Consider the following 13,589-nt stretch of genomic DNA (forward strand, 5'->3'; position numbering starts at 1 on the left):
ATTAAGATATTTTGAGATTAGCCAAAGAACTCAGCACAAATTAATATTAAAGTTATTACTACGAGTATATAGCCAAAGTTCCCATTCAATGCGACCCCCCTTCCCCCACCAAACCAACAAAAAAAAGCGAGCGTAATAAAAATCGTTGAAATTGCAGAACGTTTAAAAAAAAACCCCACTCTTGGCTGCTCAATGAATGAATGGGTCTCTGGGTTTCGGGGGAACGTGCGCCCTTCGGATTGGACAAACCGAACTAACTGACCGTAATCTGTGGCTTATGCAAACCCGTGCCCGCCACACGGAGCAGGTGCGTGCGTGCCAGGGGGCGAGCAGTGCATCCGTTCCGCCTGCCGGAACGATCGAGCTTTCGGTCGCTGTCCGGAATTCAAATTCTTGCACAGACTAGGGACCCGATGTCGCCCCCGCAGCCACGGCTTAAATATGCCCTTGGCTGGAATGGCAAGCTCAGTACCGAGGGCGTCGCTCGGGTGTACACAGCACACTGAACCGCCCAGCAAGGACATTTACACATTCTAAGGACACACAGTTCAGTTCAGGCAGCACCACGTTGACAAGATGCAACTGTTCGTTATCTGCCTGCTGGTGGCCACCACGGCCGCGTTCACGATGTTTGGCCCCCACATCCGCATCGTGCCGGGCCAGAAACCCAATGAGATAGTCCTCCACTTTCGCAATCCGTGCAATAACAAAACAAGCACCACCACCCTAAAGCCGCCACCACCTCCATGTCCTGCTCATCCCACCACGCCCGCCTGTGAGCACCGCATTACCAGTCCAGCACCGACGAAGCCGCAATGTCCACATGCCACCACTACGCCGCACAATTGTGGTCAGGACACAACGAGCTCAAGGGCCACCACTCCAAAGCCCACACTCGAAACAACAATCGGGACAACTTTAAAGACAACTCAGACACCAACACGAGGACCAACCACTCTGAAACCAACTGAAGGTACTACGGCCAAGCCTACAACTCTGAAGCCAACTGAAGGTACAAGTGCCAAGCCGACAACTCTGAAACCAACAGAACCAACGACTGCCAAGCCGACAACACTGAAACCAACTGAAGGAACGTCTGCTAAGCCAACAACTCTGAAACCAACTGAAGGTACAAGTGCCAAGCCTACAACTCTGAAACCAACCGAACCAACGACTGCCAAGCCGACGACTCTGAAACCAACCGAAGGAACGTCTGCTAAGCCAACAACTCTGAAACCAACCGAAGGAACGTCTGCTAAGCCAACAACTCTGAAACCAACCGAAGGAACGTCGGCTAAGCCAACAACTCTGAAACCAACCGAACCAACCACTGCCAAGCCGACAACTCTGAAACCAACTGAAGGTACAAGTGCCAAGCCGACAACTCTGAAACCAACTGAAGGAACGTCTGCTAAGCCAACAACTCTGAAACCAACTGAAGGAACGTCTGCTAAGCCAACAACTCTGAAACCAACCGAAGGAACGTCTGCTAAGCCGACAACTCTGAAACCAACAGAACCAACGACTGCCAAGCCGACAACACTGAAACCAACTGAAGGAACGTCTGCTAAGCCAACAACTCTGAAACCAACTGAAGGTACAAGTGCCAAGCCTACAACTCTGAAACCAACCGAACCAACGACTGCCAAGCCGACAACTCTGAAACCAACTGAAAGAACGTCTGCTAAGCCAACAACTCTGAAACCAACCGAAGGAACGTCGGCTAAGCCAACAACTCTCAAACCAACAGAACCAACGACTGCTAAGCCAACAACTCTGAAACCAACTGAAGGAACGTCTGCTAACCCAACAACTCTGAAACCAACTGAAGGAACGTCTGCTAAGCCAACAACTCTGAAACCAACTGAAGGAACGTCTGCTAAGCCAACAACTCTGAAACCAACCGAACCAACCACTGCCAAGCCGACAACTCTGAAACCAACTGAAGGAACGTCTGCTAAGCCAACAACTCTGAAACCAACTGAAGGAACGTCTGCGAGACCAACAACTCTGAAACCAACTGAAGGTACAAGTGCCAAGCCTACAACTCGGAAACCAACAGAACCAACAACTGCCAAGCCGACAACTCTGAAACCAACTGAAGGAACGTCTGCTAAGCCAACAACTCTGAAACCAACCGAACCAACGACTGCCAAGCCGACGACTCTGAAACCAACCGAAGGAACGTCTGCTAAGCCAACAACTCTGAAACCAACTGAAGGTACAAGTGCAAAGCCTACAACTCTGAAACCAACCGAAGGAACGTCTGCTAAGCCCACAACTTTGAAACCAACCGAAGGAACGTCTCCTAAGCCTACAACTCTGAAACCAACAGAACCAACGACTGCCAAGCCGACAACTCTGAAACCAACTGAAGGTACAAGTGCCAAGCCGACAACTCTGAAACCAACTGAAGGAACGTCTGCTAAGCCAACAACTCTGAAACCAACTGAAGGAACGAGTGCCAAGCCAACAACTCTGAAACCAACAGAACCAACGACTGCCAAGCCGACAACTCTGAAACCAACTGAAGGAACGTCTGCTAAGCCAACAACTCTGAAACCAACTGAAGGTACAAGTGCAAAGCCTACAACTCTGAAACCAACCGAAGGAACGTCTGCTAAGCCCACAACTTTGAAACCAACCGAAGGAACGTCTCCTAAGCCTACAACTCTGAAACCAACAGAACCAACGACTGCCAAGCCGACAACTCTGAAACCAACTGAAGGTACAAGTGCCAAGCCGACAACTCTGAAACCAACTGAAGGTACAAGTGCCAAGCCGACAACTCTGAAACCAACTGAAGGAACGTCTGCTAAGCCAACAACTCTGAAACCAACTGAAGGAACGAGTGCCAAGCCGACAACTCTGAAACCAACAGAACCAACGACTGCCAAGCCGACAACTCTGAAACCAACTGAAAGAACGTCTGCTAAGCCAACAACTCTGAAACCAACCGAAGGAACGTCGGCTAAGCCAACAACTCTCAAACCAACAGAACCAACGACTGCTAAGCCAACAACTCTGAAACCAACTGAAGGTACAAGTGCCAAGCCGACAACTCTGAAACCAACCGAAGGAACGTCTGCTAACCCAACAACTCTGAAACCAACTGAAGGAACGTCTGCTAAGCCAACAACTCTGAAACCAACTGAAGGTACAAGTGCCAAGCCTACAACTCTGAAACCAACCGAAGGAACGTCTGCTAAGCCGACAACTCTGAAACCAACAGAACCAACGACTGCTAAGCCAACAACTCTGAAACCAACAGAACCAACGTCTGCTAAGCCAACAACTCTGAAACCAACTGAAGGTACAAGTGCCAAGCCGACAACTCTGAAACCAACTGAAGGAACGTCTGCTAAGCCAACAACTCTGAAACCAACTGAAGGAACGTCTGCTAAGCCAACAACTCTGAAACCAACTGAAGGTACAAGTGCCAAGCCGACAACTCTGAAACCAACTGAAGGAACGTCTGCTAAGCCAACAACTCTGAAACCAACTGAAGGAACGTCTGCTAAGCCAACAACTCTGAAACCAACAGAACCAACGACTGCTAAGCCGGCAACTCTGAAACCAACTGAAGGTACAAGTGCCAAGCCAACAACTCTGAAACCAACCGAAGGAACGTCGGCTAAGCCAACAACTCTCAAACCAACAGAACCAACGACTGCCAAGCCGACAACTCTGAAACCAACTGAAGGTACAAGTGCCAAGCCGACAACTCTGAAACCAACCGAAGGAACGTCTGCTAAGCCAACAACTCTGAAACCAACAGAACCAACGACTGCCAAGCCGACAACTCTGAAACCAACTGAAGGAACGTCTGCTAAGCCAACAACTCTGAAACCAACAGAACCAACGACTGCCAAGCCGACAACTCTGAAACCAACTGAGGGAACGTCTGCTAAGCCAACAACTCTGAAACCAACTGAAGGAACGTCTGCTAAGCCAACAACTCTGAAACCAACAGAACCAACGACTGCCAAGCCGACAACTCTGAAACCAACTGAAGGTACAAGTGCCAAGCCGACAACTCTGAAACCAACTGAAGGAACGTCTGCTAAGCCAACAACTCCTAAACCAACTGAAGGAACGTCTGCTAAGCCAACAACTCTGAAACCAACTGAAGGTACAAGTGCCAAGCCGACAACTCTGAAACCAACTGAAGGAACGTCTGCTAAGCCAACAACTTTGAAACCAACAGAACCAACGACTGCCAAGCCGACGACTCTGAAACCAACTGAAGGAACGTCTGCTAAGCCAACAACTCTGAAACCAACCGAAGGAACGTCTCCTAAGCCTACAACTCTGAAACCAACAGAACCAACGACTGCCAAGCCGACAACTCTGAAACCAACCGAAGGAACGTCTGCTAAGCCAACAACTCTGAAACCAACAGAACCAACGACTGCTAAGCCGGCAACTCTGAAACCAACTGAAGGTACAAGTGCCAAGCCAACAACTCTGAAACCAACCGAAGGAACGTCGGCTAAGCCAACAACTCTCAAACCAACAGAACCAACGACTGCCAAGCCGACAACTCTGAAACCAACTGAAGGTACAAGTGCCAAGCCGACAACTCTGAAACCAACCGAAGGAACGTCTGCTAAGCCAACAACTCTGAAACCAACAGAACCAACGACTGCCAAGCCGACAACTCTGAAACCAACTGAAGGAACGTCTGCTAAGCCAACAACTCTGAAACCAACAGAACCAACGACTGCCAAGCCGACAACTCTGAAACCAACTGAGGGAACGTCTGCTAAGCCAACAACTCTGAAACCAACTGAAGGAACGTCTGCTAAGCCAACAACTCTGAAACCAACAGAACCAACGACTGCCAAGCCGACAACTCTGAAACCAACTGAAGGTACAAGTGCCAAGCCGACAACTCTGAAACCAACTGAAGGAACGTCTGCTAAGCCAACAACTCCTAAACCAACTGAAGGAACGTCTGCTAAGCCAACAACTCTGAAACCAACTGAAGGTACAAGTGCCAAGCCGACAACTCTGAAACCAACTGAAGGAACGTCTGCTAAGCCAACAACTTTGAAACCAACAGAACCAACGACTGCCAAGCCGACGACTCTGAAACCAACTGAAGGAACGTCTGCTAAGCCAACAACTCTGAAACCAACCGAAGGAACGTCTCCTAAGCCTACAACTCTGAAACCAACAGAACCAACGACTGCCAAGCCGACAACTCTGAAACCAACCGAAGGAACGTCTGCTAAGCCAACAACTCTGAAACCAACTGAAGGAACGAGTGCTAAGCCGACAACTCTGAAACCAACTGAAGGAACGTCTGCTAAGCCAACAACTCTGAAACCAACAGAACCAACGACTGCCAAGCCGACAACACTGAAACCAACTGAGGGAACGTCTGCTAAGCCAACAACTCTGAAACCAACTGAAGGAACGTCTGCTAAGCCGACAACTCTGAAACCAACAGAACCAACGACTGCTAAGACAACAACTCTGAAACCAACTGAAGGAACGTCTGCTAGACCAACAACTCTGAAACCAACTGAAGGTACAAGTGCCAAGCCTACAACTCTGAAACCAACAGAACCAACAACTGCCAAGCCGACAACTCTGAAACCAACTGAAGGAACGTCTGCTAAGCCAACAACTCTGAAACCAACCGAAGGAACGTCGGCTAAGCCAACAACTCTGAAACCAACAGAACCAACGACTGCCAAGCCGACAACACTGAAACCAACTGAGGGAACGTCTGCTAAGCCTACAACTCTGAAACCAACTGAAGGAACGTCTGCTAAGCCAACAACTCTGAAACCAACCGAAGGAACGTCTCCTAAGCCTACAACTCTGAAACCAACTGAAGGAACGTCTGCTAAGCCAACAACTCTGAAACCAACCGAAGGAACGTCTCCTAAGCCTACAACTCTGAAACCAACCGAAGGAACGTCTCCTAAGCCTACAACTCTGAAACCAACTGAAGGAACGTCTGCTAAGCCAACAACTCTGAAACCAACCGAAGGAACGTCGGCTAAGCCAACAACTCTGAAACCAACAGAACCAACGACTGCCAAGCCGACAACTCTGAAACCAACTGAAGGTACAAGTGCCAAGCCGACAACTCTGAAACCAACCGAAGGAACGTCTGCTAAGCCGACAACTCTGAAACCAACTGAAGGTACAAGTTCCAAGCCAACAACTCTGAAACCAACTGAAGGAACGAGTGCTAGGCCGACAACTCTGAAACCAACAGAACCAACAACTCTGAAACCAACTGAGGGAACGTCTGCTAAGCCAACAACTCTGAAACCAACCGAACCAACGACTGCCAAGCCAACAACTCTGAAAACAACTGAGGGAACGTCTGCTAAGCCAACAACTTTGAAGCCAACTGAAGGTACAAGTTCCAAGCCAACAACTCTAAACCCAACAGAACCAACGACTGCCAAGCCAACAACTCTGAAACCAACAGAACCAACGACTGCTAAGCCGACAACTCTGAAACCAACAGAACCAACGACTGCCAAGCCAACAACTCTGAAACCAACCGAAGGAACGTCTGCTAAGCCAACAACTCTGAAACCAACTGAAGGAACGAGTGCTAAGCCGACAACTCTGAAACCAACTGAAGGAACGTCTGCTAAGCCAACAACTCTGAAACCAACCGAACCAACGACTGCCAAGCCAACAACTCTGAAAACAACTGAGGGAACGTCTGCTAAGCCAACAACTTTGAAGCCAACTGAAGGTACAAGTTCCAAGCCAACAACTCTAAACCCAACAGAACCAACGACTGCCAAGCCAACAACTCTGAAACCAACAGAACCAACGACTGCTAAGCCGACAACTCTGAAACCAACAGAACCAACGACTGCCAAGCCTACAACTCTGAAACCAACCGAAGGAACGTCTGCTAAGCCAACAACTCTGAAACCAACTGAAGGAACGAGTGCTAAGCCGACAACTCTGAAACCAACTGAAGGAACGTCTGCTAAGCCAACAACTCTGAAACCAACAGAACCAACGACTGCCAAGCCGACAACACTGAAACCAACTGAGGGAACGTCTGCTAAGCCAACAACTCTGAAACCAACTGAAGGAACGTCTGCTAAGCCGACAACTCTGAAACCAACAGAACCAACGACTGCCAAGCCGACAACACTGAAACCGACTGAGGGAACGTCTGCTAAGCCTACAACTCTGAAACCAACTGAAGGAACGTCTGCTAAGCCAACAACTCTGAAACCAACCGAAGGAACGTCGGCTAAGCCAACAACTCTGAAACCAACAGAACCAACGACTGCTAAGACAACAACTCTGAAACCAACTGAAGGAACGTCTGCTAGACCAACAACTCTGAAACCAACAGAACCAACGACTGCCAAGCCGACAACACTGAAACCGACTGAGGGAACGTCTGCTAAGCCTACAACTCTGAAACCAACTGAAGGAACGTCTGCTAAGCCAACAACTCTGAAACCAACCGAAGGAACGTCGGCTAAGCCAACAACTCTGAAACCAACAGAACCAACGACTGCCAAGCCGACAACACTGAAACCGACTGAGGGAACGTCTGCTAAGCCTACAACTCTGAAACCAACTGAAGGAACGTCTGCTAAGCCAACAACTCTGAAACCAACTGAAGGAACGTCTCCTAAGCCTACAACTCTGAAACCAACCGAAGGAACGTCTCCTAAGCCTACAACTCTGAAACCAACTGAAGGAACGTCTGCTAAGCCAACAACTCTGAAACCAACCGAAGGAACGTCGGCTAAGCCAACAACTCTGAAACCAACAGAACCAACGACTGCCAAGCCGACAACTCTGAAACCAACTGAAGGTACAAGTGCCAAGCCGACAACTCTGAAACCAACCGAAGGAACGTCTGCTAAGCCGACAACTCTGAAACCAACTGAAGGAACGAGTGCTAGGCCGACAACTCTGAAACCAACAGAACCAACAACTCTGAAACCAACTGAGGGAACGTCTGCTAAGCCAACAACTCTGAAACCAACTGAAGGAACGAGTGCTAAGCCGACAACTCTGAAACCAACCGAAGGAACGTCTGCTAAGCCGACAACTCTGAAACCAACCGAAGGAACGTCTGCTAAGCCGACAACTCTGAAACCAACTGAAGGAACGAGTGCTAGGCCGACAACTCTGAAACCAACAGAACCAACAACTCTGAAACCAACTGAGGGAACGTCTGCTAAGCCAACGACTCTGAAACCAACTGAAGGTACAAGTGCCAAGCCTACAACTCTGAAACCAACCGAAGGAACGTCTGCTAAGCCAACAACTCTGAAACCAACTGAAGGAACGAGTGCTAAGCCGACAACTCTGAAACCAACTGAAGGAACGTCTGCTAAGCCAACAACTCTGAAACCAACAGAACCAACGACTGCCAAGCCGACAACACTGAAACCAACTGAGGGAACGTCTGCTAAGCCAACAACTCTGAAACCAACTGAAGGAACGTCTGCTAAGCCGACAACTCTGAAACCAACAGAACCAACGACTGCCAAGCCGACAACACTGAAACCGACTGAGGGAACGTCTGCTAAGCCTACAACTCTGAAACCAACTGAAGGAACGTCTGCTAAGCCAACAACTCTGAAACCAACTGAAGGAACGTCTCCTAAGCCTACAACTCTGAAACCAACCGAAGGAACGTCTGCTAAGCCTACAACTCTGAAACCAACCGAAGGAACGTCGGCTAAGCCAACAACTCTGAAACCAACAGAACCAACGACTGCTAAGACAACAACTCTGAAACCAACTGAAGGAACGTCTGCTAGACCAACAACTCTGAAACCAACAGAACCAACGACTGCCAAGCCAACAACTCTGAAACCAACTGAAGGAACGTCTGCTAAGCCAACAACTTTGAAGCCTACTGCCGGAACAAAGCCACACCGAACTTCTCAGAAGACGACAACCTCTGAGCCAACATCGGAGAAGACGACAACCGAATCTCTGCCTCCGTTTAATATCTTTGATGTGATAACTGGAACACCATTAACAAGCACTTCCAATATTTCGTAAAGCATTTGAACTACAGTAGTGATAAGAATCCGTAATGTAAATTTTAATTCTAATAAACTGTCAACAACATAACAATTTTAAAGTTAGTTTAGTAACATATTATTAAAAACCGAACTTTAAAATTGTAATTACAAATTGTATTCCAAAGATTCTAAAATAACTCATTTAAAATGATATCTTACATATAAAAAAAAAATGGTTTCTTTTGTAACTTGTTCCAGGTGGGGCTGCACGAGTATTAGATTCATATGATTGGGATTTTCTTTACTAATTTACAGGGGAATATTGTTGTCCAAGGTATTACCATCTTCAGCGCTCTCTTCGCTGTCGAAATCATGGCTGGCATCCCGCCAGTCGCACAAGCCGGGGAACTTTTCGCTAATTTGATGCTGGAGGCACTTGGATCCCGGCGGACCAGATTGATAAATGGGTTCGTTGAAGATGTTGTTGTAGTCATAGTTGCACGTCAACATGAACTGGAATCGATTGGATTTGACCTCCAGGAAGCGGACACCGGCGCAGCCCACGCGATTCACTCGATCCGACACAAGTAATGTAAAGTGACCGATCTTCTTGCTGCGAAAGAAAAATAGTTTATTAAATTTGGCATCTTGTTAAGTTTTTTTTTTTTTCACGACTTACCCTTGCGGATGTGGATGATAACTATCGATGAAACTCTGATTGGCATCCTGGTACTCGCGGAACCAGTTGATCACAAAGGATTTCATTCGTCGCGAATGCGATTTGAACTCTCTTCCGATCCAAAAGTAACCGATATTCTGGCCACTAAACTTGAAACGCGGCGTGTTGCGGCACTTGTCGTGCGCGAATTGGCAGCGTTTGGCGTGCAAGGCGGCCATTTGCTCCAGTTCGTTATCCCAACGCAGCAGCGGCATATGGGCGGCACTGCGATAGCCATCCAGATTTCCGCTGGCGATCTTCGATCTGGCCAAGTTGTGCATGTCCAGCAGCAGTTGGCGTCGCCTCTCGCTCATTTCGAGAAGTTTGGGCTCCGGTCCACAGGCGGGTGAGAAGCTGCCGTTGTTGCCACATGCGGTATGCGGCATGTGCACCAAATGCGTTCCATTGTACAGCTCACAAAGTGCTGCCGCACAGTAGCCGCCAGATGGCGCTGCGGTAGTGATGCTTACAGTTTCGTTTAAAGTCTGAGCTCCGGTTAAACCCTTTTCGCAAACCAAAAGAAGGAGGAGCACTGCAGGCGCCCAAAGGGCAAACACGCTGCACTTGCTCAACAATCTCGGCATCTCGACGGTCAACACGCTACTGATCTGAGGTCGAGCGGCACTTTGGGTTTATGAATGGGTTATGGCCAACCAACGGATAGCTAGCTGCCTCCGCCGGCGTCGCTGCTTATCCCCACTTCTTTGGGTTGGGCAGCGCTGCGGGGTCCATAACTGGTTCTCATTAGAAAGAAATTAGCCATGGGAATTAGTGGGACTTTAATATGAGGACATCGGATCGAGCCATTCTTAAAATATTATCTTAATCATAGGTTTATAATCTCGGCTATTATTACGTGGAAATGAGTTGATTAGATGGAAATTAGCTATTAATAGAATGTAACCATTAAAACGCAGACTTGGGCTACTATTCAATCTATCGAAATAATTGCACTGAATCATAGAATAAAAACTCAGAATTCAATTTTTTTCAGTGCAGTCTTGATAGCTTGCTAGGTTTTCGACACCCTGTGCTCATCCCTCATCGTCGCACAGCTTCCGGCAGTGCGCTGCATCAGTAGATCACCACTTTATCATCACCATATCACCACCGATATTCGCACCGATCCGTGGAGAACCGGTTTCGCTCCGGGCTGCGATGCTGGATGTACTACTGGGTATGCGTCTGGGTCTGGGTTTGGATATGGGACTGGCCCCCGTGTAAGTGGTATAATCAGTTACCGGCGGCAAGTGTGGGAAAAATGCTCGCTTCAAGGCAATTGCCGATAAGTAGCTGAGTGGGGGAATTATTGACTTTTCGCTTAGCTTTACAAATCAACTAGCTCGGCCAAAAGCCGTTAACACAACAGAAACAAGCGTCGAAAACCCAAAAAAAAAAAATAAATAAATAAAGAAAATATAAAAAAAAATAAAAATCAATTTTAAAGAACGCAGAAAAATACAGAAATTAATGAAACGTCGACAGAAACGTGCCTCACACCTAATCGGCGTTAATTAAAATAACAATGCTTCGACAGCTGAAGCTTCGCACTAAACACACTAACAATTTCAAAATGCGCGAACTGCAAAAAAAACAAAAAGACTATAAATAAAGAAAAAAAAGCGTATAATTATGACGTCGAATGGCCATCCCCGAAATAAAGCCAGAAAGAATGGATTGAAACGTTTATTGATTCTGGATTCGAGTCTGGGTCAATTCTATTTATAATTTGATGGCTTTTGTGGTGCCCCAAGATCAGTTGTGAATATGTATTTGGTTTTATTATATCAGCAACTTTAGTGGTTTTTACAACGCTAGCAGTTTTGCACTTGAAAACATAAAAATATTCTATTTACACAGAATTGAAAGCAACAAACAACCAGAAATGCGTCTGGCATATTTAAAGCTCTTTATTTACGTGAGCAACGACAGAAAAAATTGTAGTTTTGCACGTGCCACGTTGTGGGATTTGTAAATGGAAATAACTTGACTCAGATGGCTTGAAAATAATTTTCGCATGAATCTACCAGGGTATTGGACTCTTCGGACCGTTAGTCATTTTAATAGAGACCAGATTTCGCTTCTTCTTTTATTGACCAATTACGATGCGGCTGTTTGTTTCGCTTTTATTGGCCCATCACATCATTGAGTTCCTTTAAGAAGTTTGGCTCACACGATGCGATCATTGACTTTTAATTTGTATTATTTTTGTACATTTTTTGTAATTAGTAGAGACGTCTTGAAAACTATTTGATCCATATATTTTCTATGAATTTCCCATTATTTATTGATTGTAAAAATGCATGCATCACTGCCAGAGAAAAATTTCATTCAAATTGCAAAGAATTATTAAATAAGTCTTGGGTTTTATTGGCTGACTCAATTAAAGTTCTACGGCATATATGATTAGCCAGATATGATTGTGAATGATTTGTGAGCGGCACTAGAGCCGCAACCGCAATAGTTACTTGGTAGTTTATTTAGCCACGATTTTCGCCGACCAGACAGACCAGTACTCGTCTTAACTGCTGTTGTAATTAAAGATCTCTTAGCAGTCATCAGATAGATCAGCCGCCGATTCAAACTTGGCTTGAAAGCCAATGCTGAAGTTCGAGAAGTTCGCGTGTCTTGAAAAAAAAAAACAAAATGAATATATATGTTTATGTATATATAATTTGCATAGAAAATGATTAATCACGCAGCGATTAATTGGCAGCAACGTCAACGCTGCAGTTGTTAAATAAAAACAATCAATTAAGCAACGACTAAACATAAATTACTCTGAAAAATACATTTGTACGAAAATACATTTGGGGCCCGGGTAACCCCACTTGGCGTTATGATTGGCAGCATAATTACCATATAGTATATAGCCACCGCTGCTGCACTTCCTCATTCTGTAATTACACCAATTGCTGCGGCAGTGCATCACGTTAAGCGTGACGCCAAATGACCTCCAGTTCAGTTAATCGGGCGATAATCATATTGGAATGCTAGAGATCTATGGAGTTGTCGCCAAACAAACATTCATCTCATTGGCGGAAGTACATCAAACAATTGTTTGGCCAAGTGCAATAGGTTCAACCTTTTTCTGTTAACTGAAAGAAGCCAGGTTAAGTTGGCACAACTAGGTGGATTTCTAATGGCCGGCGTTGAAGGCTCTTATCATAATTAGCATATTTTGCCCAGTGCATTTTGGCCTGGCCAGCGATGATCTCTTTGTGTCCGTGTGCTTTTGTTAGCCATATAATTGCTGGCAACAAAACGTGACGTTTGCGATGGCGATGGCGACTTCGTGTCCTGGGCAATTAGTTGGTCGAATCTGCCAAGGTTTAATTACACGTTGCAGCACCCTTAAATCTGCCGAACTTTGTGCGCTTTGATATTTGGCTAGTTACCCTATTAATTTAGTTAAATTATTCAAAATAGCTTAAGGTTGTTATTCGGCTCGAAGGACCAAATATGACATTTATTAAGTTAGAGCAACATGTTTTAAATTCGGAAAATGTTTTAATTTATTAGATATATATATTGGGATGCTGTTTTAGGATTTTCGATTTTAAGCTACTAACATTGTGTTTTTGAAAACGCGGTTTGTTGATTTTAGCCCAGATAAATGTTGTTCGTTGCCATTACTGCGAGTATTGTCAGCCAGTTGTCAGGTGTTGGCAGTGGGTTAGCTGCATTTCATTTTCATTTCATTTTATTAAATTTAATTTTTGGCTTTGTCTCTCTGTCCATCTATGTGTGCGTGTGTGTGTGTGTATCCACACTAATTAAATTCATGCTGAAATTTTTCTAATTAAAAGTTTACTAATGAAATTTATGCAGCTGCTGTTGCCAATGCTGCTGTCTGTGTGGGTGTGTGTATGTGTGTGTAT

The 13,589-nt window shown here is 46.1% G+C and overlaps 2 protein-coding genes across 2 annotated transcripts; one reads left to right on the forward strand and one right to left on the reverse strand.

Annotated features, from left to right (window-relative positions):
- The first annotated feature begins 178 nt into the window (after positions 1-178).
- LOC120320546 (mucin-2) lies at positions 179-7,157 on the forward strand. Its single transcript, XM_039370444.2, has 4 exons — positions 179-5,526; positions 6,409-6,486; positions 6,760-6,857; positions 7,118-7,157. Exons 1-4 carry the CDS (start codon positions 577-579, stop codon positions 7,155-7,157), a joined length of 5,166 nt encoding a protein of 1,721 aa, XP_039226378.1. The 5' UTR covers positions 179-576.
- A 1,881-nt stretch (positions 7,158-9,038) lies between these two features.
- Positions 9,039-10,333, reverse strand: LOC6524720 (antigen 5 like allergen Cul n 1). The gene is made up of 2 exons (XM_039374696.1): positions 9,670-10,333; positions 9,039-9,603 (listed from the first exon to the last, which is right to left on the reverse strand). The coding sequence occupies exons 1-2, from the start codon at positions 10,290-10,292 to the stop codon at positions 9,300-9,302; spliced, it is 927 nt and encodes a 308-aa protein (XP_039230630.1). The 5' UTR covers positions 10,293-10,333; the 3' UTR covers positions 9,039-9,299.
- Positions 10,334-13,589: the final 3,256 nt, after the last annotated feature.

This window comes from Drosophila yakuba, chromosome X (assembly GCF_016746365.2).
Source record: "Drosophila yakuba strain Tai18E2 chromosome X, Prin_Dyak_Tai18E2_2.1, whole genome shotgun sequence".
Classification (NCBI taxonomy): domain Eukaryota; kingdom Metazoa; phylum Arthropoda; class Insecta; order Diptera; family Drosophilidae; genus Drosophila; species Drosophila yakuba.